Source organism: Pomacea canaliculata, linkage group LG3 (genome assembly GCF_003073045.1).
Source record: "Pomacea canaliculata isolate SZHN2017 linkage group LG3, ASM307304v1, whole genome shotgun sequence".
In the NCBI taxonomy this organism is placed as follows: domain Eukaryota; kingdom Metazoa; phylum Mollusca; class Gastropoda; order Architaenioglossa; family Ampullariidae; genus Pomacea; species Pomacea canaliculata.
Window position 1 is genome coordinate 12339752 of NC_037592.1, and position 25718 is coordinate 12365469.

The window sequence follows — 25718 nt, forward strand, 5'->3', positions numbered from 1 at the left end:
GAAGGTAATACCAATAATGACCCGAGAAAAATCTTCAATTTTTTTAACAATAACAATAATTTAACAGTAGTTTTTTTTCAATATTAACAACAGTATTGCTCAAAATGTTTCCTTCTTATTTTCATTATGATTATTTTCAACCACCCTGTTTCCACTTCTTTGCGAAATTATCTCACTGTATTGAAAGAGGTCTAACATAAACATGTATTCACACATCATGGACTTACCAATCAAAAAGGCACCATACTTACCATGAGAGTTAAAAGGAAGAAAAGGCTGAAAGCATTTAGTGGCGACTGCGCCCAGAGCTGCTGGAAGCATATTCCCGCTCTCGCTCTCTATCGCTGCGCTCCCTCTCACCACGCTCCCTTTCACGGTGACGCTCGTCATAGTGGCGCTCCCGATCACGACTGCGTTCCCGGTACTCGCGGTCACGACTGCGTGAACGATGACTGCGTGATCGCTTCTCACCCCGCTCTCTTTCACGGTCTCTGTCACGGGACCTGGAACGGCGGCCGCCACTGCTTCCACGGCTTTGATGAAAAAGAGGGCAAGGAAAGAGAAAAAATCAGAATTGACTTGTCAGTGGACAATAAATGTAAATAAAATTTAACAGAAAAACATTTAAAGAAATTATAAGAAAAAAAAAAAGTGGCACATACAGGAATGCACTAACCTCTCACCTGTAAACACTTCAACAAATATTTCTGCAAATAAAGGCACAGTGAGTACTATAATTAACAAACCTTGAGCCGTATGATTTTTCCTCAATTCCATGCAATGTGTCTTGCAAGGAGCTGATAAGAATTTTACATCTGTCATCGGATGCAATTTTGGACTGCTTAATAAGGGAGATTGCAGTCACCAGAGTCTCAATTGCACTGGCAAAGTCACCTGCAGCATACACAAAACTAGGGTTATTTTTTAAAATACCCACCACATGACCATATAATATTGTGTTTCCACTTCCTATTGCATACAACTCCCTGAAGGTCATGTAGTCTCAATGAAATAAGAAGTTTCCTGTCAGAAATTTGGAATATAAAGCATATAAAATTTCTAAAGAAACAAACCCACCAGAACTAGCATCCATTACAGCACGGTTGATTGCAGAAGATGATACAGTTTTGTTGCGTTGAAAGATTTCCTCAAACTCCTGGTCACTAATAGCAGGAGGTGGAGGTTCATGGCGGCGCTGTGAGGAGCTGTAAAACAAAATACTGAATGAAAGACTCCAGAATAACATGAAGCTACTTAATGCCACAACAAGGTGAGGATGAAGTGGTCATGAAATTTGACAGAAACTATGCTGACTGAATATTATCTTGAATCATACTTTATAGGTAGCTGTGACCACCAAAGGTTATAAAAATTTATTATTAATATCCTTTTACCAACAGCAGCATACACTTAACATTTCTTCCGGTGTGCAGGAGTGGGAATAACCAAAGGAAAAAAAAAACCCCCAAAAAACCCACCGAACATTTTAATAACTCTGCATAATTTCGAACATAACAATAACAAGATAGGCATTTTTTTAAATTTCTATTTTTATCATACATAGTTGAATATAAAAATATAGACTTTACTAGGCAACGTGAATTTACCTGTCCAAAATAGGGCGACCATACTGGTCACTTGGGTGTGAAACAGGTGGTGGACGTGCATATGGGTCAGCAGGAGGTGGATGAGTCATCTAAAGATGCCATAAAAAATGAACCACAAGAGATTTTTTAATATCTAATCAGTTACAACCAATAAAACCTTGCATGTCTCAAATGCTAACTCTCTATCATACAGATCCTGTCGCATACACTATCTGACCTGACCAATGTAGCACTGTCAAGCTTACCAACTCCCCAGTGTTAAAGAAACATGTAAAATGATATTGTTTTTGTCGCAGTCATGTGATAATCATACTAGTTTGTTTCCTGCACTGGTCTCTAATCTTTAAAGATATTGAAAAAAATGATTTTTCAGGATCAACTATTTGTCTATAATTATTATAATAACTATAATTTTCTTGTTTCCATAAAAAACCAATGATGCCTCGATCAGACTTACCACTGGTAAAGGTGCCTGAGCATGAGTAGGAGGTGGAGCAAAGAAAGCAGGATTGACGTGAGGTGCTGGAGGTGGGGGTCCTTGGAGAGGGGATGCAGAGACTGGTGGTAGATGTGGTGGTGGTCCCCCTAGGTCCACAAAAGATGCTTTAAAAAATCAAAAACTTTCTCTTCAACAAGAAATCTTCAAGCAGGCAAAGATGCAGCTTCCATTATCCCTTCCTCTTTCTAGTGTGCTGACTGTAACTAATACAGCTTAAACTTTGCTATTTAAAATATATTATCTACACAAGTGATACCATGCTTAACTAGAGAATCCGTTCCAGTCTAAGCCTGGTTCAGATGGATCAGCAATTAATGCTAAGAGTTTCATTCTCAAGGAAGAAGCCTGCTCTGAACACAAGTCACAAACTAGGTTCAGGGTGGAAACCTTTTTTACACAGTGATGAAATGCTTTATCTGCTGATCAATCCTTGAAACTGACTAAGCTTTAGTGTTTAAAGAGACAAAGAAACCATGATGAATAAAAGTAGCAGCACCAGAGTGAGCAGTGGTACACAAAAATGGGAAAAAGGCAACAGCTTGATTGTTTAGTATGTAACAAAATAAACATGCAATGTCAAACTAAAGCACAGTAAACAATATACACATGTAGAAAAATAAATTGATAAGCAACAAAATACCAAAAAAGTCCCTCTCTCAAGTATCTGAACAAATGACCATATGGAAAATTCCCACACTTTACAAAATGAATGCTGCAGTGACTCTTTTTTCTTCTTTTGCCACTAAACAGACTCTGCTTCAAAGGCCTTTTCAACATCAACATCACTATCTTCATGACTTTTTGTTTGAAAATGCCCCTAAACTCCTCCCACCCACCCCAAAAAATGATAATTATGCTTGTGGGGATAAATACCCATTTTAGAACTGCTGTCACAAACTGTGCTATTTTAAAATGATTTCAGGTTTAATTTTTTTTTAAAAAGGAGTCTATCTGAGGCCTCCATGCTTTTACCGTGCATTGTTGGGGATTTGGGGAATAAATTGTTTCGAGCAAGCATATGTAAGTGTGAGCTATAAACGCCCAAAAGCGTAAGTACCTGGAATGAAAGGTCTAACTCCAGGGACTGGAGGGCGCACACCAGGTGGAGGAATAGGCTGTGTTGGTGGTGGCCCACTTGTAGGAAAAGGTGCTGCAGAAGACACATAGTTCTATCACTTGGCTGAAACTATTAAAAAGTATAATCACTCTGGCACAAGCATCAATACTGACCACTAATTATCTCATAATGACTGTTTATAATCTGATCACCAAAACTTGTTTTTTTGGCAAATGTTTTCCCTTTTTTGGTGTGTTGACAAAGCAACATAAAATTCATCAAAACCTTAATCATATTATACTTGGAGAAAGCAATAGCCAACTCAAGTATTATATACTTAAAAAAAAAATAGCTAACTCAGCTTATTTGTTTTTATGCTTCAAATTGTTTTGTTTTTTTTAAATTGTCTGCATACATCCACACAATGCTTACTTGCCAATTATTTATACATTTATGACGTAATTCTTAATGTAAAGCACAACCACTCAAATTATAATTTCAACCAAGACAGTACAGTATACTCATAGTGGAATATATGCAGTGATGCATTTTAATAACCTGCAAATTGCACATTTTTTAACCTTTTCAGTCTCAAATGCATAAAACCAATTGGCTAATTTTACTCTATTTGTTCAGCATCTTGTCCTCAACTACTTCCATACCTTAATCAAAACCAAAACCTCTGCATCCCGTGGACTAAATGTGGAAAGAATAGTGAAGTGAAGAAAAGGGAAACTTGTCAACCCACCATTATAACTTCGAAGCCAACAGAAAAATGTCTAGAAAGCTACCACACAGCATGCTTCTTGTGCAAAGCATTTAATCTGGAAAGATCATTCCTTCACCACACATCATGATATACTGTTCCTATTCAAATTTAAAACTTTTACCTGTGTTTATCTTTAAAATATTTTAGCAGCATGCTATGATAATGGTATTAGGAACAAAGAAAAATTATACATCAGTAACACATTTAATTTCATTTAATGGCCTAAAACAGAAAAGAATTTGTTAGGAAAAAATCCTGTTTGGTGTCTAGCATATACAAGTTTTTCAAAGACATGTGCCTAGTGCACACACCCTGAAAGTGACTGGGAGAGAGAAAAAAAAAAGCAAGTAGTTATCCAGTATATGGAAAGAGTAAAGCCACAAGAAAAAATGTGAACAGAATACCCTGAACTGAGGCATTTTTTTTGTTTTTGTAAATTTAGATCTGATCATCACCAAGCAACAGGGGACAACAGGGACATCTGACTTACCTCCTGGTGGAGGAGGCTGTCCATTGCCAGTGAAGGTCACTATATTAATTACAGCGTAAAGCCACTACATCAATAATGTATCTATACAGGCTATATATAAAAAAATTACAACACCAGTGCCCATTTAAGCAACAGGAGATAACACTGCACTAATAGCCTAGAGTAGCCAAAACTTAAGCCGTTTCTAGACCAATTCTTGAGAGATTGTGAAGATGCAATTATCTACTCTACCAACCATTAAGAAAACACAGAATCAACATGCAGGTGTCTCAGTGTTGTGTTCAAGAATAGCAAAAGCTAAGCCTAAGCTGCAAGCCATGAAAGATTAAAAGTTATGAACAAAAAAATTTTAAACGGCTGCCAAAACAACCAGCAAAAGTGAACGTTTTACACGTTGCCACTGCAGTGGAAATTTGGGGTGACTAAGGTAGCTTATATTCATTTTGGTCACATACAGGATCACAAAAATATTAAAGATGCAACTACTGTTATATGATTTTGAGATTATTTTTCCACCTAAATTCTTTAACCACTCGGGGATCTTGCAGTGGATCATATTTGGAAAATCATGAACAATTTTCTGTTTATGTAGATTCACTGCAATAATGTGTTGGCAACCAGCCTTGTTGAAAATTTTATCAGCCAAGAAAAAAAGGTTAAAGGATTTCAAAATAGCAACCTTCACTAGAGAAAAGTATCTTCAGGACCATCAAAACCAACTCCTTTTTCATAAAATTTCCCTACTAATGTTGTGTTTTTTTGAGAAACATATTTTAATTCAATATATATCTGACCAAGTTAAGTCCCAAAAATTAATCACAGTGATGTTGAAGATAAATAAAAAACTTTTTAAATCATAATTACTGACATCTTTAACGCTAGTCTCCAACAGTGTAATTAAGGTATCCAAACCTTCAAGCTCTTTTTAAATTTAATACTTTCATTTAAAAAATATTTTATCATGTATTTTTTCCCTTTCAACATATTTTCACAGACGTGCCCTTACATATTTACTGTAACAATAATACACTATCTGCTTACAGATAAACCTTATATTTTAAAATGCTTTTTTAACATAAATCACTGTCACCTCAGCTAAAATATCAGATGGGTTTCTGAAAATCATTTAAAACTGGCTTTAGCACAACGAATGCTTGCATTATTTTAATGAATCATGGGCCAAAAATGAATGTGAAGATTACATGCATTAGTTCACAAAATGTCTACAAAATAACTATTGACAATCACTTCCAACAACTCCCTTACTTGGCATTCGCTGGTCCCACTCATGACGGGGTGGGGGGCCACGATTATCCATTGGTGGTGGTCCTCTTGCACCAGGTGGTGGGACACGGGAAGGCTGGACAATAATATAAACATAGGACTTAAGAAAGGATGCTTCAAATCTTCATGACAGCGTAAGTGCTGTCTTCACCTCAAGTTTATAGGTGTGTCCATGCAAGAATGAATGCATTAAGCCAGCACAGGTTGCAGAAGTTAAAAAGAAGTATATCCACTTCAATGCCTGCCAAAATCAAGTCATAACTGAGAGGGGTCAATAATGACAATGACTTCAAACACCTATAAAATCAAGTTTATTGGTTGAAATAATGCTCTTATCAAAATGCATTTTTTTCCATTTTCGCTTTCACTTGGTCATGCTTACTCTGCCATTGTTAGGCTTGATTTACAGGGGAACTTGCTCTCCAGAAAAGAGCAAATGATCAATAAATATGTACCATGGTAGAGAAAGATGCTCCTTAAAATGTGTTATTTATACTTTTTGAATGCCATTTCTGCAAAAAGTCACAATAAAACACAGTTACAATAGTTTTACTTTTATAGACAAGTGACATCTGCAAAAGATTGTTTGTACAATCGACTGATATGCACTGGTAAAGAAACAATGACCAGAGTAAAGGTGGTCATTTCAACCCAAAGTCAACCCCACCATGACCATATGTCTATGTAAGATAACATTATTCCAGTCTCCAAGTCCACTCAACCAGCCCAGACTAACTGAATGCTGAAGAGTAACAGCTGTTTCATATTAACCAAATGTTTGCATACGCATGCAATGAGAACCTCTAAACTTAAGAATGACTACAAAGGCTTTTTAAAAAATTATTTAAAAGAAAATCATGTTATGTGCCACTTTGCGGTTTGATCTTAGAATGCGTATTGCCAAACAGCCATTTTTGTTTAGTAAGATGATGGCTGAACTTTTTACTTGTTGATAATATTTGACATTAATATCTTCTCCTGTCATCAGAGATCGACTGGTCTTTTGAGTATGGATGGATTCAACTGCTGGTGCTGGGATGACATGGTAGTTACGATTGGAGCGATATGATTTGGGTCAAAATGATAGGAGACCCAAAGAAGAAGCAGCCTCTTTCAAAATGTACTTATTTTACATTGTCTCTGTAGACAATCGTAATACAGTGGAACCTCGGTTAGCGAACGTCTCGGTTAGCGAATATTTCGGTTAACGAACAAAAATTTCATTAAAAGTTTGTCTCGGATAGCGAACAAAATTTCGGATAACGAACAGCCACGTGAATCACACGTGACCGACCAGCGTGTCATCATTCGCGCTCGAGACACAGCTACGATCAGTCGTTCCTTATCTATGCGCATTCTTCTTACTTAGTGATTTTTGTGCTTTATTTTAGTAAGATAATCCTCAATCATGGCTCCAAAGAAGATTAAAAGCAATTAATAGTAGTGAGGTAATGACAAGAAAGCGGCCAACAAATGAATTGAAGAAGGAAATGATTTCAAAGTATGAAGGTGGCATGCGTCTGTCGGATATGTGATGTCGTATTACCGAAGAGTTTTACAAAAAAGGCAGAAGCAACAGACACTGGACAAGTTTTTTCCTTTAACCTCAAAGCTACAAAAAAGAGAAGTCACCCCCGATTTTATAATGTCACGTGTGCTCATGGAGGGGGAATCCAATCAGTAATTCCACCCCTTCCTCCCCACACCTGCTTCCAAGCACGCCGTCAAAACGGCAAGTTTTCTGATGTTCAAATGCTTTCGTTAATGTTTTTATGTTTATTTAACTCCATTTATATTGCATTATAACTGTTCTAATTAAAACAAATACCTATATAGCCTGTAACTTTCAAATATTAGCGAGTCAACAGGGGCTGGGAACCAATTAAATCTATTTCCCTTATTTCTTATGGAAAACATTGTTTCGGATAACGAACATTTCGGATAACGAACAGCTTTCGAGAACGGATTAAGTTCGTTAACCGAGGTTCCACTGTATAGGGTAAACGGCTGGTCAGGAGAAGTCTATTTTACAATGAACTTTTTTCAACATGCAATTTTTGCAAAAGTTGTAATAAAGAATAAACTGTTGGAGTTGGAGAGGTAGTCTTAACACAGATGTTTACATAGCAAGATACGCCTATGAAAAATTTCTGGGTAGTAACCAAGAAGGGGTTGTAACCAGGAAGGTCTTAATAAAGATATTTTACTGAACCACTCGAAGTTAATGCCAAGGAGGTGATATCATGACGCATATTTTGCCAAACCCTTTCAAACCTAATTACAGCTGAAGTGTGATTACATGCTTTGTTGTATTCAAGTATTTGACCTTGGTGCAGATGGTGACAAATTTAAGAGTGATGCTTCACATAACCATTTACAGCAAAAGGCAAAATGTAAATACTGTATACCAGGGATGCACAACCTACGGCCCGCGGGCCATATCCGGCCCGCGACGCGGTGCCATCCGGCCTGCGAAACTTCTGCCCACAGTGCAGGAAATCGGCATGTTAGTAATAAAAGAAGACCTTAAAAAAAAAAAAACGAAAAAAAAAAATAAGGAAGAAGAAGAATTTATCCCCACGTAGGGGCGTTTCCCAATCTTTTTTTCTATGGACGAACATTTCGATTCAGTGCTCCGACTTGGTGTCTCTACGATGAGTCCGGACATTCAGAAGTTGGTTTCGGGAAGACAACTTCAAATATCCCACTAATTACTACATAATTAATGGTAGGTACAACTTGTTTCTAATAAAAAAATGGTATCTACTCTATTTGGTTTTTTTTTTCCTTTTTGTATTTTTGCGGTGAAGTGGCCCGCGACACGGCTGTCCGAAATGGATATGGCCCGCAGGCCGAAAAAGGTTGGGCATCACTGCTGTATACAATTTCTTTTTCATATACTCCCTTCACACACCAACTTCTTGCAGCCTTTTTAACACCTGTTCATAAGACTTGACCCAGGGCTTCTGCTAAGGCTAAATTCTTTGGGGTCCCAGGATTAAGATTTTTAAGGGGTCCCTGTTCTTCGCCCGAATTTCAATGGGACCCCATTGACGAAAACTGAAGGGGTCCTCCGAACTTTTAATGCGTACAGTACGCAATTTTTTGGCCATGGAGTATATCAGAACAGGTCAAATGAAACAGTGATAAAAATATCTGTTTATTTCAGATTTTTTTTTTTTTTAATGCTTGCAGAGTACAACCTTGACTGGTACTTTTTGTGGACTGATTTGTTCCACATTTACACCAACACCAAATAAGGGGCTAAAGTGGGGCACTTTTTATGGGCAAAATGTACAGAAATGACATGTAGATGCGCAACCATACTTACACCTAAGTCCATGCGGGGCACACCTGGAGGTACAGCAGGGCGTGGTACTCCAGGAGGAAGAGCCCCAGGAGGAGGGCCTGATACTGGTGGCAAGGAACCAGGTGGAGCTGCCATTAAAACAGATTATTATACAAATTTTAAAAGCTAACATCAGACTTAAATTGGTTTAAAGACATTCTTCTGCCAAAAAAGCAATGCCTTTTTATGATTAAATAACTATATGGAGATATGATTATCACATGTAGTTTGGCAAAACAGTTCCACTGCTTTTATAGCAAAAATCAAATTTAAAACACAAATCTTAAAGTCTTAAAATAATGCCAGATTTTAACAAAATCTGACATATATGACAGCAAAATAGTAACTGTCAATCTGTAAACAAAATTTTATCAAGCTATCTCAACCCTTTACTAAATTGATACCAGAAACATAAAAAAAAAAGCACAAAGACATATCACCAGTATTTAAACCATCTGTACCCATAGAAATTTTTATAGTAAAATGTAACTGTAGCCATGTGACTGAAAGTTCATTTTTGAAACTGGCAAATAGCAGTGTACAATCTCAAATAAAACATCTCTTGAAAATGCAAGATCATAATAACATAAACCCAGACTTAAAGCTTGACTGTTCATGTAAAGAGATTTTCACAGGCAAAGAAAAGAAATGCAAAACACTGTCATAGTCCTCTCACAATCATAAACATGGCCAAAAAGAAAAGAAAAAAACTTACAATGTGTGCAGTGCACAAAGTCTATTTCAAATGCATAAAGGAAAGTTATTCTTAAACTACTTCTGTCTGATATGTGATATTTCCATGAACTTATCCCATTGCACCCATCAACTTTGATGTCACATTTGAAAATTCACCCCATAAAGCTAGCACTATGTAGGATTATTGGAGATTAAAATCCTGAACACAGATCAGAGAAACAGCGAGATGTGTAAACAATAAAATGATCCTGATCCTATATGTCACTGCTAGAATTAATGGCTCTGGTAGTTACATTTGATATCTAAGGCACAGCCAATATGCCCTTTAAAGTAAATGATCATACTGATGTCTGCAACTAAGCTATATGTTTAACAAGTTTATGAGCCTATCAACACATGAAGACAGGGCAATCCAGTATGATGTCTATCTGTAAAATGTGCACACAGAAAACAATAATGCATGCTCTTTTTCTAACCTGCATTTAATCAAGACATGAAAACAACCACAAGGTCTTCCTTACATTCCTTTAATCTGTTTAAATTCAAAGGCTTGGTTTGCTGTCTTGATCAATATCTTGTATAAAAATTAAGAAACCTTTTTAACCAAAACATTTAGTTTGCTATGTCTTGATTAATGAGTATATTATACATATAAAAATCCTACAGAAAACTCTTTAAAAAATGTTGGATATATTTTTGTAACAACTTACCAGAACACTCATTTTTACACTAAAACATTTCAGCATGTGTCCGTGCTACACAGCATTAGCAACAATGTAATGTATAACACAGCAAATCTCATAAACATTGGAAAAATTCATAGATAACCACTGCTTTAATGCACAAAAAGTGTATGAGGCATTTGCAAGAAAATTATGTTTACAGAACACTACCAAACAATTCAAGCCATGTTGTACTTTACAGAAACTGAAAACTGCACTGTAACCTGGTCCCAGTAAATCATTTCTAAGAAATGAGTTTCATGAGTTTATCATATAAGTGTTAAAGAAACAAAGAATGATGGTATGCTGAAGAAAGGTAAAACTGAAAAATCATAACTCATTTTCTATTAGTCTAAATTTGCATTTATAGTTTACAAAATTTCTGATTCTGTTAATATAGCAAAAAGTCCAATTGTATAATTGTAAAAATTCAGCAGACAATTCTATGAAGATATACCCATGCCAATATGTTTAAAAGTACACTAGTACAATCCTCAGGATGAAAGATGCCTGAGTGCTGAGTTAAAATAGATCATAGTGAACAGCCATAAATTATTTTATTGTTTAGCACAGAATCAAATAAAATGACAAAAATGACAAAGCATGACTGGTGGTGTTTTTCTCCAGGTACTCCTGTTTCCTCAACCCTGATTGTGTATTCTACACTGTGTTATGCATGTGTGTATTGTGTGCATGACGGGTAAAATTGATGCCTATCCACCCTTTCATACTTCTCAGCAGAACAGCCATGGGGGAAAAATAATCTGGAAAGGTATTCATACATCTTCATGAAAACAATACAGGTTTTACTTACGGGCAAAGGAAACAGGAGGGCCAGGTGGAGGAGGTCCTCCAGCAGGCAAACCTGGCCTAGGAGGGGGAGGCTGCTGCAAGCGAGGGGGGAACCCTGGTCGACCAGGTTGGGGTGGTGGTGGCTGGTTCTTGCTGTTGCCTCGTAGTTTGGCTGGAACAAGGTATTAATCCTTACAAAGCCAAGAAATGCATTCAGGTGAAAAAATTAAATTCCGTTGCTGTGAAGTTGTCATTTGTAAAGGCTTGAGGCAACATTATGCACTGTTGTCATCACATGATTGCAGGTGTATAACCTAGTGCGGAAATTCAGGTGTTGGCTATTATTTTTTTTTAAATAAAGATGTTTCTGTATATGAAAACCAGCCATTTTGTCATCTTGCACAAGATTCCCAAAAAAAAAGAAAGATGGAAAGGCTTTTGCCTAAGAAATATTTATAATGTCAAGCAATGAGGCAGGAAAGAATAAAAATTTAGAATGAACCACCAGTTTTATGAACTTTGAAGGGCGAAAAAAGAAAATCCAATCAGCACCAAAACCTCCTAGTAACTTTCAGAAATTGCTACCATGTGACTTTCAACAAATAGCTATACCAGTACATGTACCACTTATTTTCCTTAAGATGCTACATACAACCAAAGACAAATAATGATCCTCGTACCATCATATTTTCAAAAAGGTCTAATAATTTTAACTATTTTTAAACTCAAAATGCAAATCACCATAAACAGTTCTTACATATAGTACATAGCTTATGCTTAACAACAACTGTTACACACAGTAAATAAAGCAATTATTCTTCTTGCTTGCTGCCCTAAAATATTGCTGGGCATAAGAAGCCATAATAACCAAATAAGGTAGTATGGTCATGCTGTTAAAGTATTACAGTGTGGTGACCAACTAGCTCCCAAGAATTTCTTTTTCTATACAGGCAGATTTTAAATTCCAAAGCCTTTTATAAATGTTTAAACGTTGATGTGTCTTCATAATAAATTTCTTCAATATAAAAGAATTCACAAACCTGTACAATTACAAGTATTTTCATACTTCCTCCTGTTATTATAAATGCTGCTCAAATATTCTACAATATGCAAACATTTCTGGATTGAACAAATCCTATGTTTATGCTAAGCAATGCTTCTTCACTAGTCAAGATGTAAACACCATAATACAACAGACACTTTAACTTTTCATTATTACATACACTATTTTCATTACATTGTTTTCTATTTTATCTGATGAAACATTTTATTTCTTCAACAGAGGCTATGAATGCATAACAGGTTGAAAGGGAAACTGCTGATTTGAAAATCTAGACTAAGCACTAATTACTAAAATGTAATGTCCAAGCAGTGATGCAGCTGAACTTGCTTAGCCTTGGTGTAATCTAGCACTTGTTTTCACAAAACAATTCCTCCTAGCTAATGTGTGATGTTACTGACTCATACAAAAGCTACTGATAAAAAAATCATTCCTTATAATTATAATGTATTATAAAAACATAAAGAAACATAATATGCACTTCTAATGAACTTTTAACTCACCACTCATTTTTGCACATACCAAGGCTGCAGTGTGTTCTGTGCATGCACGTGTGTGTGTTCATTATTTTCACTCTAAACATTCACACCCCAGTGAGATTTTTGATCTTTTAAAAAATCATAGATGCAATTTATAAAGCATATTCTTTTTATGGGCCACACACTCTTATTTCAGAACAAAACAAAGCCAAGCTACAATGTCATGCCAGTTCAAATTAAAAAAGAAATCATGAATGCTCTATACTTCTGCAATAAAGGTTTGTTTATAATTTTAAGAATGGTGAGCAGTAATTAAGAAAAAAAAAAAAGCTTTACAGTAAAACCTCTCTATTAAGACCTTGCTACAACGCCCCCCTCTTAGTTACAACTGAAAGGTTTTTATGGGTGCATAACTCAATATAAACATCATCCCTATTATGACTACCTCCCCAACCCAATTTACAATACAACCAACAGTTTTAGCTCTATTGCAACTTCTAGCAAAATTTTCACGTTGAACAAAAAATTAAGTACATTTTAAAATAGGCTGCTTCTGCAGAAATCACATAAAATAATAAACTAAGTACATTTTGTAACAGACTACTTTTTCACTGTTATCCATTTTTTAACAAGTGCAGGACAGTTAATTTTCATAATGATCTTTTGCTGAAGTGACATGTTTATAAAAAAATAAAATTCTATGACCATTTGTGCTATACTGCGCAAAATTTCATTAAAAAAAGAAGAAAAAAATAAATCAAGCACATTTTAGGACAGCCCCTCTTTATCCACCTCAGTTTACATATTGATCTGTTGCTCCAGAGAACTGTAAATCTCTGATTGCTCTTACCCAGAGTTAGTTCCCATACAACATCAGAATTGATAAGCATTACCAATTGAAAGCAAAAAAAGACAAAAAAAATTACTAATTCTCCAATCCTGCCTAAGTATAATGTATGGATAAACAAAAGGAGACTATGTGTATTTTGATCTACTGTAGTGTTGTCAGGTCAATCAGCAAATGGATGAGCAGTTTTTTTTAAAGGCAATTGATCAAATTACCAAGGTCATAGAAAAGAAGAGATTTACTTTCAAATAATAATGGTTAACACAAATCTTGAGCACGTGAAGGTGAAAACAGGTAACTGCCTCTACTTGTATTTATTTTTTCTTTTCCTGCTGATCAATAAAGAAGCTTAACTCTAAATTGTGTTTTTCCTTGCTAACATTTATATTTACGTAAGACTTCTCTCCGACCCGATTTTAGTGGATTCTAGCAAGTCTTAATGAAGAGGTAGTAATGTATAAAAAAAACTCATATACCTTGACTACTGCCTTATTTAAAACCTGAATTAATATTTAAAACACTGCAAGCCTGGTGAAGTTTTTGGAGGGATATAATAACCCATATGTATGCAGAGTGTGGTTGATCTGATTCACATTAAATTTATCAAATATTTTCTAAGGTTGCACAGTGTGACAGAAACCTTTATAATGCTTACTCAAAACTTATGCAGACCAATCTGCTTACATTCTTGTGTGTGTTTATAGACAGGCATACACACACAATTAAATAGAAATCCAAGAAAAAGATTGAGAAGACATCAGAGAAATTCCATTTCCAACAAAACATAATCTCCAGTTTTTTTAATATTCAAACACAAAATAAAGAAAATTACAAAAATGTTTCACTTACAAAAGTTGAAGCTGTCCAACTCACGATCTCTTTCCCGGAAGTTTCCATTCTGTGGTAATTCTCCGCCTTTGCGTGCTTGAGCTTCAAACTGACTAAGTGCTTGCTTGGTATAGTGAGTCACTTGGGGTACTTGCCCATGTAGCTCCTTTCGAGACAGTCTTTCAAAAATATGTCTGGAGGATGCTTCAGAGCCAACCACAACTAGCGCAAAACTGAAATATTAAAAGACTAAAAATTAGGGATAAAATACAAAGTCTTCCTAATTACATGCTGAATGCAATGAAAAATAAGATTTTTTTCAGTCCTTCGCTTAAATTTCTGGCATGAATTTCAGATGCATTTGCAACTCTGAGAAATAGCATATTGGTTTTAAAATGGTAATCAATAATGTAATTATATATTTATCAATAAATTACCTTCCTGAATATTTATCACTAAATTCATTATAAAATTTATTCTGAAAAATAGCTCGCATAATAGAAAAGTTATCAAGACCAGACTTACCCTTTCGACTGCCCATTAGCCCTGTTCTCATTGAATTTGATCTCCAGCAAGTCGCTTACACCACAGGCTGAAATGGCATCTGTTAAATCCTGATCTGTTGTCCACTGAAGACAAAAAAAAAAAGTATCAGTGCAATAAAAGATACAGCTGAACAAACTCAGTCCTAGAAACAGAATATACAAAGATTGAAAACAAAACCCCACTATTTTCATACCTTACCTTACCTTTCTACCTTATACACCCAGAAAACAGAACTGATGTCATCACTACAGAGCCTGGAGGTTAGTGTACCAGACTTTGGAGCAACAGAATGGGAATCCCTTTAAATTTTTTTTAACTCTTTTAAACTTCAGTTAGTTCAAGAAGCCACGAGATAGTCCTGCTGCTTCTGCCTTTAAACAGAAAACACAAGCTTTCGATGTGCACCCTGCAGATTGTGGAGTGGATGGCACAGCGCTTCAGGATGGGATCTTAAAGATTTTCATTTCATGGATGTTTATTTCTAAATTTATGATATAGACTTTTATTCCACAAATAGGTGAATCATTTTCTTGCCTCTTTTTGGAAGGGAAGAGGGGGAAGGTTAGGGAAGTGGAGGAGGGAAAGAGGACACGGACATCGAGCATGGCCCAGTAGATTCGTCATGGTTTGTAAAATTAAAGCAGACTGGTCAAGACCTGAATTTGGGGATTCTACCAAGTCTTACTAGAGAGGTTTTACTGTACAAGTTTCACCCTAGTAGTTGGTCTCTTCTCACAAAGAATTAGCCTCCCTGCCTTATGTAACATGCAAACTGTGCTTTTGCATTTGTTTCAAATGCTACTCTTTCATTCAAATGTGATGAGCTCATTCTGAAGCTGAGAAATTTCACGTGTAAGTGCTTTTTATTTTGACATTATCAAAAGGTGATAAAATGATAGGGCTATGTTCTGCCTTTTAGACTATGCCTGATGAGCTATTTACAGTTCATAGCTTTATGTGTGCTAGGCTACAGACCTTTACATTTACCTTCACAAAGTTTGAAGTTCACAAGCTGTTCTGAGCATTAGTTCTTCCTTAAAACATTTTTAATAAAAATTTGCACTATGAATATTGCCATCCATCTTAAATATCTTTGCAATTTTTAACCAATATTTGACATTACTTACATGTTTATGTTGCAAGGGTGGAGGCTTGCTAATGTCATCCTATGGTCTCCTACTTGGAAATCTTTTTAAAGTAATTATGAAGTGATCAGAATCTTAATCTCTCCATTACAGAGATAAGGAGAGATGAAAGTACAGGCTTTACACTAATTGTTTTGTGTTATTTTCAGTAATGATTAGGAACAATATAGACTAAACTTACCCAAGTAAGGTTTCCAATATACAACATATACTTTTTTCCTGTATAGTTTGAAGAGGTGAGAGATGAACTTGAATGCTGGGAATGTGGGGCTTTGCTGCTACTGTCTGCTGAAGGCTGAAAAAATACAAAGTGATGCTGAATTTATGAAAGCAAACATAAGCATGGTGAATAATAACAAGAACTTTGACCATTAGAGATTGATGCTCCTTTAAATTACCGGTTGGCAGGGGCTAGGTATCTAGATTTCTACTTGTCTAAAGCCTTTGACTTTACGATTTTCTATTGTCTCATTGACTGCCTGCCTTCGCTATCTACTGCCATAATGGTTTATTTGTGCAATTCATCAGTAAGAAGGTCACACTGTCAATTTAGTGTGGATTATCCTCTCCGCTTTGCTATCATGTAGATCCTTGCAATCCACAAATGATTTATTTATGGACAAGACTAATCTTAGTACTGACTGATCTGTTTTCACTACTGATTAATGATTTTGTAGATTAGAACCACGAACTGCACAACCATAATTCCCAAACACCTTAATCTGTTGAAATACGCTACACCACTGCATTTGCCATTTTGGATTTAAGCGATCAACTGAATTGATTTTGTACTCTTTCAAAGAGGCATTGAACAGACTACCTTTTAAGCAGCAAAAAGTTGTCTTTACTTTTGTAAGCCATTCAAGGACAGGAATAGTGGTGTGAATAGGAGCATCTGCAGCCTTCATTACAGATTTTTTTTGGTAAAGCACTATGAACTTGCCCAAAGGGCTGGGATAAAGCGCTTATATAAACTTTATGAACTAGTTTGGAAGATACAGTACCAGAATTAGGGACAAATTACAACACCAAACGCAAATGAACAGTAAAAAGAACTTTAACTATCCCCTAAATTATCAACTGACATTTATTTCAAATTTTAAAGTACATAAATGTTGCCAGCCAGATCTTTAGTCATTAAGCATAGTTTTATTTTTTTTTCAGCTTTTTGTTCTAAAGACATGAGACCAACAAAAAATAAAGTTATTTAAAGCTGGTAGAGTCAAGAGGCAATACCCCAATGATGGTCTGGTATCGATGTTATCTTACTTTATTGGGTATCTCACCTGCAAACAGCCACACCAGTTCTATCTCAATACATGATCTTTGAAAGTCTGTTGAATGTCCTTGTGTTGTGCTATTTCTGCAAGCCAACATTATTTTCATCTTTGTTTTTTTTGTTTTGTTTTTTTTTTGTCATGCCTTGGTCAAATGCATGTTCAAAATTTGAGTCTGTGGAGGTTTGAAGCTGCAAATTCTCAAATAAAAAGCACACTGCATCGTCTACTGGTCTGCATTTTAAAAATAATGATCTAAAGTCTATGAAACAGGTTTTAGTTTTTGGTTTTGACAGTTTGCAATTGTTCTTTATTAAAGCCAGACTATATTAGGGGAAATGTCACATGCTTTGGTAGACTGTAAGTCTAGTCCTTGAGATAAAGCCCAATAAAGGGAGCAAATTACATACAACATGAAAAGAACCAATATAAAACAAGCAAAGGATGATGTCACAGAAAATTCTGTACTGTCCTTTTTTTTAAAATTTAGTATCTTAAAAAAAGGCAGCAAAATCTTTAAAGATGGGAGCATGTGCTGTCTCTATTCTTATTCAGGCTTTATAGTATCTTATAGATTTTTTTTATTACTGTTTCCTTTATTTTGTATTAAATAAGATTTCACGCAAAAAAAATTTGATAACAATACTAGCTACTTTTTTTTCGGCTAAAGTGACAAAACAAAAATGCAGCAAAAAGCATCAAAGCTATATGTTCTCCCAACACGGAACTTTCTACTTAAATGCCTGTTCAGGGAATTACGCTGTGTGTATATAAATACTATCTATAATAATTTCTTTTCATATTACTTCCTACACAAATAATGCATATTTACATTACTTCAGAGTGAAATATTTAAAACACCTTTTTACACAAGAGTTTAACCGATCAGATGCAAGATTTGATTCGTTGACAAAAGGTTCCCATAACATCGTTACAACTTAACATATTAACCAGTTTATGACCTATGGTCAAACAGGAGTTTGGAGCAGGGCACAGTCAAGAACAAAACTAAAATTGATCCTCATGAAATAAGTTCTAGAATGGTAAGGGTCTCTTAGTTAAGACATAACTTAATGCACAACACTTGCACACTTCTGCTAAATAGCTAGGTTTTCTATGCCAAAAACTATATAATACAGACCAAAAGATACTAGAAAATGTGCTTAAAATCATTTTAGCCACAGCATTAACTCTGTTACTAATCTTGAGATCTAAATTTACCTTATTAAGAAATATAAAACTGAATGAACACTCCTCATATCTTTCGCTAAACTATTTACACTTCAACATACATACATGCATAATACAATGCCATTTATCTACTTACTGGCCTTCCTGACATGCTACCAGAAGACCCAGCTGTAATGACATCATCATAAAGATCCCCTCCACCACCAAACTCTGCATCCTGCAAGTACATGCATAAAGCTACAGAGTGAAGTTTTCACAAAAATTTAATAATAATAAAACAAGTGATTTATATAGTACACACTCACGTTTGTAAAGAGCATGCTCTTAGTGCTTGAGACAAGAACAACATACAAATGATGGAAAGATAAACAGCAGTACTGATGACTGATAAAAGAGGACCAATAAATGACAAAAACAGAAAATGCAAAGAGGAATCAGGTAACAAGAACTGAGGGTATTGTGATTCTGTATGTTCATACTCTTTTACAGTTCTTGCTAATCCACTGAATAGATGTGGTTTTTCAATTAAAAGTGTTCAACTATATGTGCAGTATTAGAGATCAAGTATAGGTAGATGACATTTTACAAGACAGCAGGTCAACAAATCTAGCACATGGAAAATAGACCTCTTCTCTCCCACCCTTTATACAAATAACAAGATTTATTACTCAAGCCTTGATTATTTTTGAAAATGATGAAATTTTAAACATATACCATTTGTAGAATTTTCTAATGTTCTAGTTTATGTACTTTTTACAAAGGTTTTGTAATGCAAACCAGCAGTAATGGAACAGCCTGTGATTGCACTAAGCCAACTGAAAGCATCTGAGGGACTCAAACTCACATGCTTAACTAACAATTTAGAACTGTGACTGTAACAGTCAAAATGGGTATCAAATAAACACTCTAAAAACAAAACTAGAATGGTTCTGCGATGAAATTTAATCACGTATTTGACTGAATCCAGTAGTTACAGATTTTAGCGTGTGGCACTTTTGCGAGTTAAAAAAAAAAAAGGACCACACTAAAGGGACATTACTGACCTTTTACATGGTTTTGAAAGAAATATCGTAGCTATTTTTGCAGCATATGCCGTATTCTTTACACCCTAATTTCCTTAACAAATGTAAAATAGTGTTACGTGCATAAATCTGACATGTCTGCACACCAATCGAATGAGCATTAATATTTCTTGTGGAAGCACTTGTCGAGGTCAGCAGTCTATCCTCCATTGTTTCACAGTTTCAGATTAAGACTTCAAGCTGTGACAATACTTAAGTCTATCATCGATATAAAGATACTGTAACATACAATTTAATGCAACAAATCTCTTAGATGATGTATTCTCTATTTACCTGATTGAATTCATCTTCTATGTTATCGTACAAGTCAATATCAACGCTATCCGCCATCTTGCGAGCTATCTGGAGCAAACTCGCGCGCACTCTAGCGATAATGAGAGAGCGGGGAGACTATAAGCACGACAAGCACTTTCCTTCATGCAGTCCCTTTACGACTTCAGAGTAACGCTTATATATGTGCGTGGCGGAGAAGAGGTCGATGAGGTTTCGATTTTGAATTTTAAAGGAAATGTTTTATTGAATGTAGAATTGTATCCATCATAAGAAATAGCTATTGTAACGGTATAATTTATTTAAACGTGTAAATATACATGAGCATCAACGTACTATATTCACAACACCCATGAACGCTAGATGACTTTACAAAGTGGAATTACGTTGGCAAAGAATGTTGATTTGTATGATATACATATAATCAATCACTCGATCGATCGTTTCCAACCGCTTCTTTCAGGCTGTATCCGATGCATATAAACTTATGTGCTAAATGATCAGTCCATGTTGGCTTAATGCATAATGAGAGGAACATTTATATTTCCAAGCTTGGCTAAAACAATTATATACGTTCCGAGAGTTTTGCCGCTATATATATATACTCGTTCAGTTAACCATTAATTTATTCAATAAATTTTTAAAAAGTCAAAAATACATTGACATGCACATCCCAGCAAACACGCAAGATTCGGCCAAGCTTGGGCTATTTATGTCGAAAATATTGTCAGTTATTATAACTTGATGCACATGATCGCGTTAGAGTTTCTCTGTCATTAAAAAAAAACTTACGCAAAGTCGTTATATCGACACACAACATAAAATAATAACTATACCGCTTTAATTAATTCACGGTGCACAGAAATCATTATCGCCATCAGTGCCCATCACCGCATTAATTGTTTTTTTCGTTACAACGTTACGTACGTTATCTGAAACTTAAAAAAACACATATTAATATAACTTTTATATAGATGTTTTAATATAATATATTTGGCGTCAATTTGGTGTATGCGTTTTTGCGGTCACGTCCGTAGCGCGATAGAATTCGAGTGCCCTATAGAAATCCAAGGGGTATAGGCGACATACATATGAACTAAGATATAGATCACCCAGCCTGCCCACATACTAGAACTGGATCTCGATCATCGTACCACGAACTTATATTAAATAAGGTGACCATTGCGATAGATTGACCCCCCCAGCGTGCAAGGGCTTTGGGCATTTGAACGGCCCCGATAGGGAAGTGAGACTTTGGGATGGGAAGCGTGTAATTCGATCCTAAACGGACGCGTCCATCGCGCTTTTTTTCTTCAGCCGCTCTCGATTTGGTAGCCACGTGATCGTGTCGCATCCTTCTACCCGCTGTTTTCCAACCCACTCCCCGCGTGTACGGGTCATAGGAAGGTCACATCGGCCGGTTTTACTTTGACCTGCACGCGGACATTTTGAACTGTACGTCCATCTTCAAGTGAAACACCGCCGATTTCTGAAGTAAGTCTTAATAAAGTTAAGTGAAAGATGCCATTAAAACAACTATACTTTATAACAGTGGATAGTCATGAATAATTTATGATCATATATAAGTATTGTAGTGCTTTTTGTGAAATGTTTCACGTGTTGTACCCGGCAGGTCTCACACATACATCCACTGGCAACTCGCTTTTACATGACGCTGTCTTCTATATGTGCTGTAAATAATTTAAATGGTTTAACCATATCCTTCTTGTTGTAAATAATCAAATTGTTTAATCGTATCTCTTGCCTAACTAATTGCACGTATTTACTAATTACAGAAACGAAATGTTGAGCGAGAATACGATTGGCAGAAGCAAGGTGACAGTGCATGATGGGTTCAAATCAACTAGTCAAGAGGTAAAGCACACACACACACAATCTCTCGTATAATTGATGATTAACTTCGAAGTTGAAATCTATGACATGAACTCATTGAGTCATGCTTGAAATTCGTCGTCTGCTTTCTCAATAACAGTGGTGCTGCGATTACCAAACGTCTTGGTGCATTCTAGGGGAAAGCAACAAGACAATCACATTGCTTTCTGAACAACTAAAATTTTGGAAAATTATTGCAAAGCAAAAGAAAGAATTTTATTTTTGTACTTATACACTTTGAAATTAAAACAAAATGTATGAAATCCAAAGCTATGCAATGAACTTTGTCAAAGTCTGTCATTTTTCTAACAATCACTTATCTGATCACATATATTTTCTATTCTCTTAAAATGCTGCATGCCATTTTTTCATTTTATTTTACATGATTTACAAAAAAGAACTAATTATAACAATCTTTAATTGCAGATCACACTGACTAGGTCTGGCTCAGTGAATTTTACCAGTAAGTTTATTTTGTCTCCCTCTATGATTTCATGAGGATCACTATACAAGCACAGGTTTTGTGTTTTTAATGGTGTACATGCACATCCTTATTATATCCATCTAAACATTTTCTGTTAATTAAAAAAATTGTCAATAGACCTGCATCCATAGTTTTGTTTTGTCATTACTTTTAAGACTAAAAGTAATATTTTGATTTCAAATACATTTTGAACAGAGTTCTCAGCAAAGTTGATGAGCAGAGCAAAACACTACAGAATGTAGTTCACAAACTGAATCAGGTCACCTGCTTCTTCAAAATATGGGAAAGAGGAGCTGATGAAGAAAGGAATTAGAACAAAAGTGGTATGTCATTTAAGTATAATGTGTTAGTACTAGACACCTTTTTTAAATGTTACCTTTAACTTTAGCTAATATATCAGTTAATATGTATGTTTTGCTTTACAGTCTTGATAAACCATTTAACAAACAGGCAGGCATAGCATCGGCTTACAGGTTAACTCTCCTGACAAGAATGTGTGGTCAGTGTAATATTTGCATTAAAAATAATACACATTTTATGAAGTACAAATAATGTAGTATTTTATATGCATAGATTTTATTTATAAAATAATTCTGTCACTTGCTTTTCATGGTGTCAAAATGAGCAGTCTGTGTGTCTATTAACTATGACCACTAAAATTGTTTTTACTTTCATAAAGAATAGCTTTGATTAAACTCTTAATTAACTTGGTGATTTGAGTCACTTAATGCCATTATTTTCTCTAAAGTCCCACTAGGGTTTATTTAAGAGACTGGGTCTGGTTTGTAGCTATATTCATCATGCAACCATTGATCCCTCATCAGTGGAGTAGGGTTCAGCATTATATCTTAAACTTACCCAATCCAGTGAATTAATTTATTTTGCATTTGTATTGTAGTATTTTACATGGTGGAAACAACTACAGATTTTTTTAACAGGTTCAGCACCTCTCGTGCGGAGAATTTTAAAACGGCTGCTTTCTTCAGAGTTGGCTCAGTGGAACCAAAGGAGAAAAAGTTTCCAGTCACTTCAGCTGAGAAGTATATTAATTGGTGCGTAGTTTTTGTTTGGTTTTGATTCTTTGAGGTGTACGTCAATATGAACTTAAAAGGACAAAGTTTCCGAACAATTTTAAAAAATAGTGAATAGCAGTATTATTACTCTACATTTACAAATTTATTATTGTGTACAATAGCATTTAAGTCTACCTTACAATTTCTATTTGTGCACAGCTGCAGTCCAAGAGACATGGATTGAGGAATGATTCGAAGGGTGATGCCATCTAATGGTGAGTGGAATTACAAAATGAGTTTGTCAAGTTAAAATTATTAATGTGAGCATTGTTTTATTCTTCGTGGATTTATTCAGTAGGCCTATTTACTTTACTTTTTGTACTAAAGATTAATTGGTTACTTTCAGATATTATCCAAAACTTCTTATACACACAAATGGCCATCAAGACATTACCGTTTAAAAATCTTTTTATTCGACTCTTTTTCAAGTTCTTGTAATCTCACTAGTAATTAGTAGATTTATGAAAGCTTTAACTCTTTCTTTACACAAGGCTAAAGGCGGTCAAACCCCCCTGTACGCATGAATTTACCCTTTTTCAAAAAATTATTAAAAAATAACTAAACAAGATAGAACAGCAATTTAAATTGATTATGACAGATCAAAATGTTTAGAAGTGGAACAATTTTACCGTAATCTTGCTTGTGAACTCACTTTTATGATAATCCAACCAAAATTAGGTATATTATGTGAAGTTTGGAAAATGTTTTTTTTTACACATTTCAAACAAAAAATTCGGGAGCAGATGAAAACCATTTTGCACCATTCGTGGCCAAATTCTCCTTCATCTGAAGCAGGAATATCCTCTGGGATGTTCTTTCTTTTGTTATTCGACGTTTCAGATGCATGATGTTCACAATGTGTACCATCGAAAAGGACAGGTAGTGTAGAAGGTTCCCAGTCACTTAATCCCCAGACACTTCATCCCCAACGCTTCATCCTTAAAATGAAATTTTAACTATAAAAATTATGAAGCCGGCGAAAAATTTAATTGAAATTCAAATAATTATCTTCATATAAACATCACAATAAGTTTTACAATTAAAATAAATATTGAAATACATTAATAATATTTAAATCATGCTATTAACTTCAACGTCATTTGAACATCTACAACATTAGTTAAAGTATTTTAATTGTAAACTTATTGTGATGTTTATATGAAAATAATTATTTGAATTGCAATTAAATTTTTCGCTGGCTTCATAATTTTTATAGTTAAAATTTCATTTTAAGGTTGAAGCGTTGGGGATTAAGTGTCTGGACACCAGTATAGAATATCGGCGAGACTTTCGTTTCAAACGTACGTCCTTCGTCATGTAAGGGAGATAATTGTATTCATAAAGGCCTAAACTATCTTATTTATTAAGTTTTTCTTTTAAACCACGAGCTGTATAGGCCTAAACAAAATTACAACAATGCATCAGCCCAATGTGAATACTGCATAACAAGTGAGCGGCCACCTGTGTTGAGTGCATAAAGAAAGAGTTAAGCTTTCATCTATGTGAGAGGTTAGTTCTACTTACACAGCAAAAAATCAAAATGTGTAAATACATTGTAACTTTTTTCTTTTCTTCTACAGGGATTCCACCACTCATGGATCGATTTTTGGTGTCATATTTTTCTATCTTTTATGTAAATTGTTTGACTTTATGTTATAAATAATTATTTCAAAAATAACTTTCATGGGGTAAAAAATTATTGACTGTAATTTTTATGTAAATAATTGGATGAATGCTTATGTTCAAAAACAACTTTAATGCGTTAAATAATATAAACTGTTAAAAATAGTTTTTTGTTGTAAATAATAAAATTGTTTAATGATATCTCTTGCCTACTATTTATGGGTTGTGAGGAAACGAGATTTTGAAAAGCTGTTGAATGTTTTCTTCATGGTGTGCAAGCCTGTGTACCAGTGTAAGTAAAAGTGAGAAAGGGTGAGGGATGCAGCAAGGTGGGAGTGGGGAATTTGATGGGAAAACACGACTTCTCATGGGTGATCGGTGGGAAGGTGGGTGGGTCTTTCGTGGGAAAACATGGGAACCCGTGGGAATTCCCTAAGAGGTCCCCTTAGGGTCCCGCCTCCAAAACCCGAGAGGGACCCAACTTTCTTCCCGAAGAGGTCCCATGAGGGACCCAAGAGTTCTTGCAGGCTGGGCCCTGTATCACAGTCGGATCAAGACAAACTTGGTGGACCCCTTGAGCTTATGGTTTCCGATGCTGCTAGGGCAGACGTTTCGGAAGCGAAAGCGGGACACGTGCCGAAGATGGTGTCGTCAC

At 35.4% G+C, this 25718-nt stretch overlaps 1 protein-coding gene across 6 annotated transcripts in view; it reads right to left on the reverse strand.

Moving 5' to 3' along the window:
• LOC112558516 (cleavage and polyadenylation specificity factor subunit 6-like) overlaps positions 1 to 20128 on the reverse strand; it is a 31122-nt gene extending 10994 nt beyond the window's left edge. For 2 of the 6 annotated variants that reach the window (XM_025229001.1, XM_025229000.1), the window contains exons 1-15: positions 19994 to 20128; positions 18775 to 18855; positions 16352 to 16465; positions 15005 to 15108; positions 14501 to 14712; positions 11288 to 11437; positions 9038 to 9144; positions 5689 to 5782; positions 4423 to 4461; positions 3164 to 3256; positions 2065 to 2210; positions 1608 to 1696; positions 1078 to 1205; positions 747 to 894; positions 252 to 533 (exon numbers count right to left, since the gene is read on the reverse strand). In XM_025229001.1, coding sequence (XP_025084786.1) covers positions 287 to 533; positions 747 to 894; positions 1078 to 1205; positions 1608 to 1696; positions 2065 to 2210; positions 3164 to 3256; positions 4423 to 4461; positions 5689 to 5782; positions 9038 to 9144; positions 11288 to 11437; positions 14501 to 14712; positions 15005 to 15108; positions 16352 to 16465; positions 18775 to 18855; positions 19994 to 20050 — 1809 coding nt within the window. In that variant the 5' untranslated portion in view covers positions 20051 to 20128 and the 3' untranslated portion in view covers positions 252 to 286. The remainder of the gene's footprint in view (positions 1 to 251; positions 534 to 746; positions 895 to 1077; positions 1206 to 1607; positions 1697 to 2064; positions 2211 to 3163; positions 3257 to 4422; positions 4462 to 5688; positions 5783 to 9037; positions 9145 to 11287; positions 11438 to 14500; positions 14713 to 15004; positions 15109 to 16351; positions 16466 to 18774; positions 18856 to 19993) is intronic. The other 4 variants (XM_025229002.1, XM_025229005.1, XM_025229004.1 and 1 more) reach the window with 4 other exon arrangements.
• Positions 20129 to 25718: the final 5590 nt, after the last annotated feature.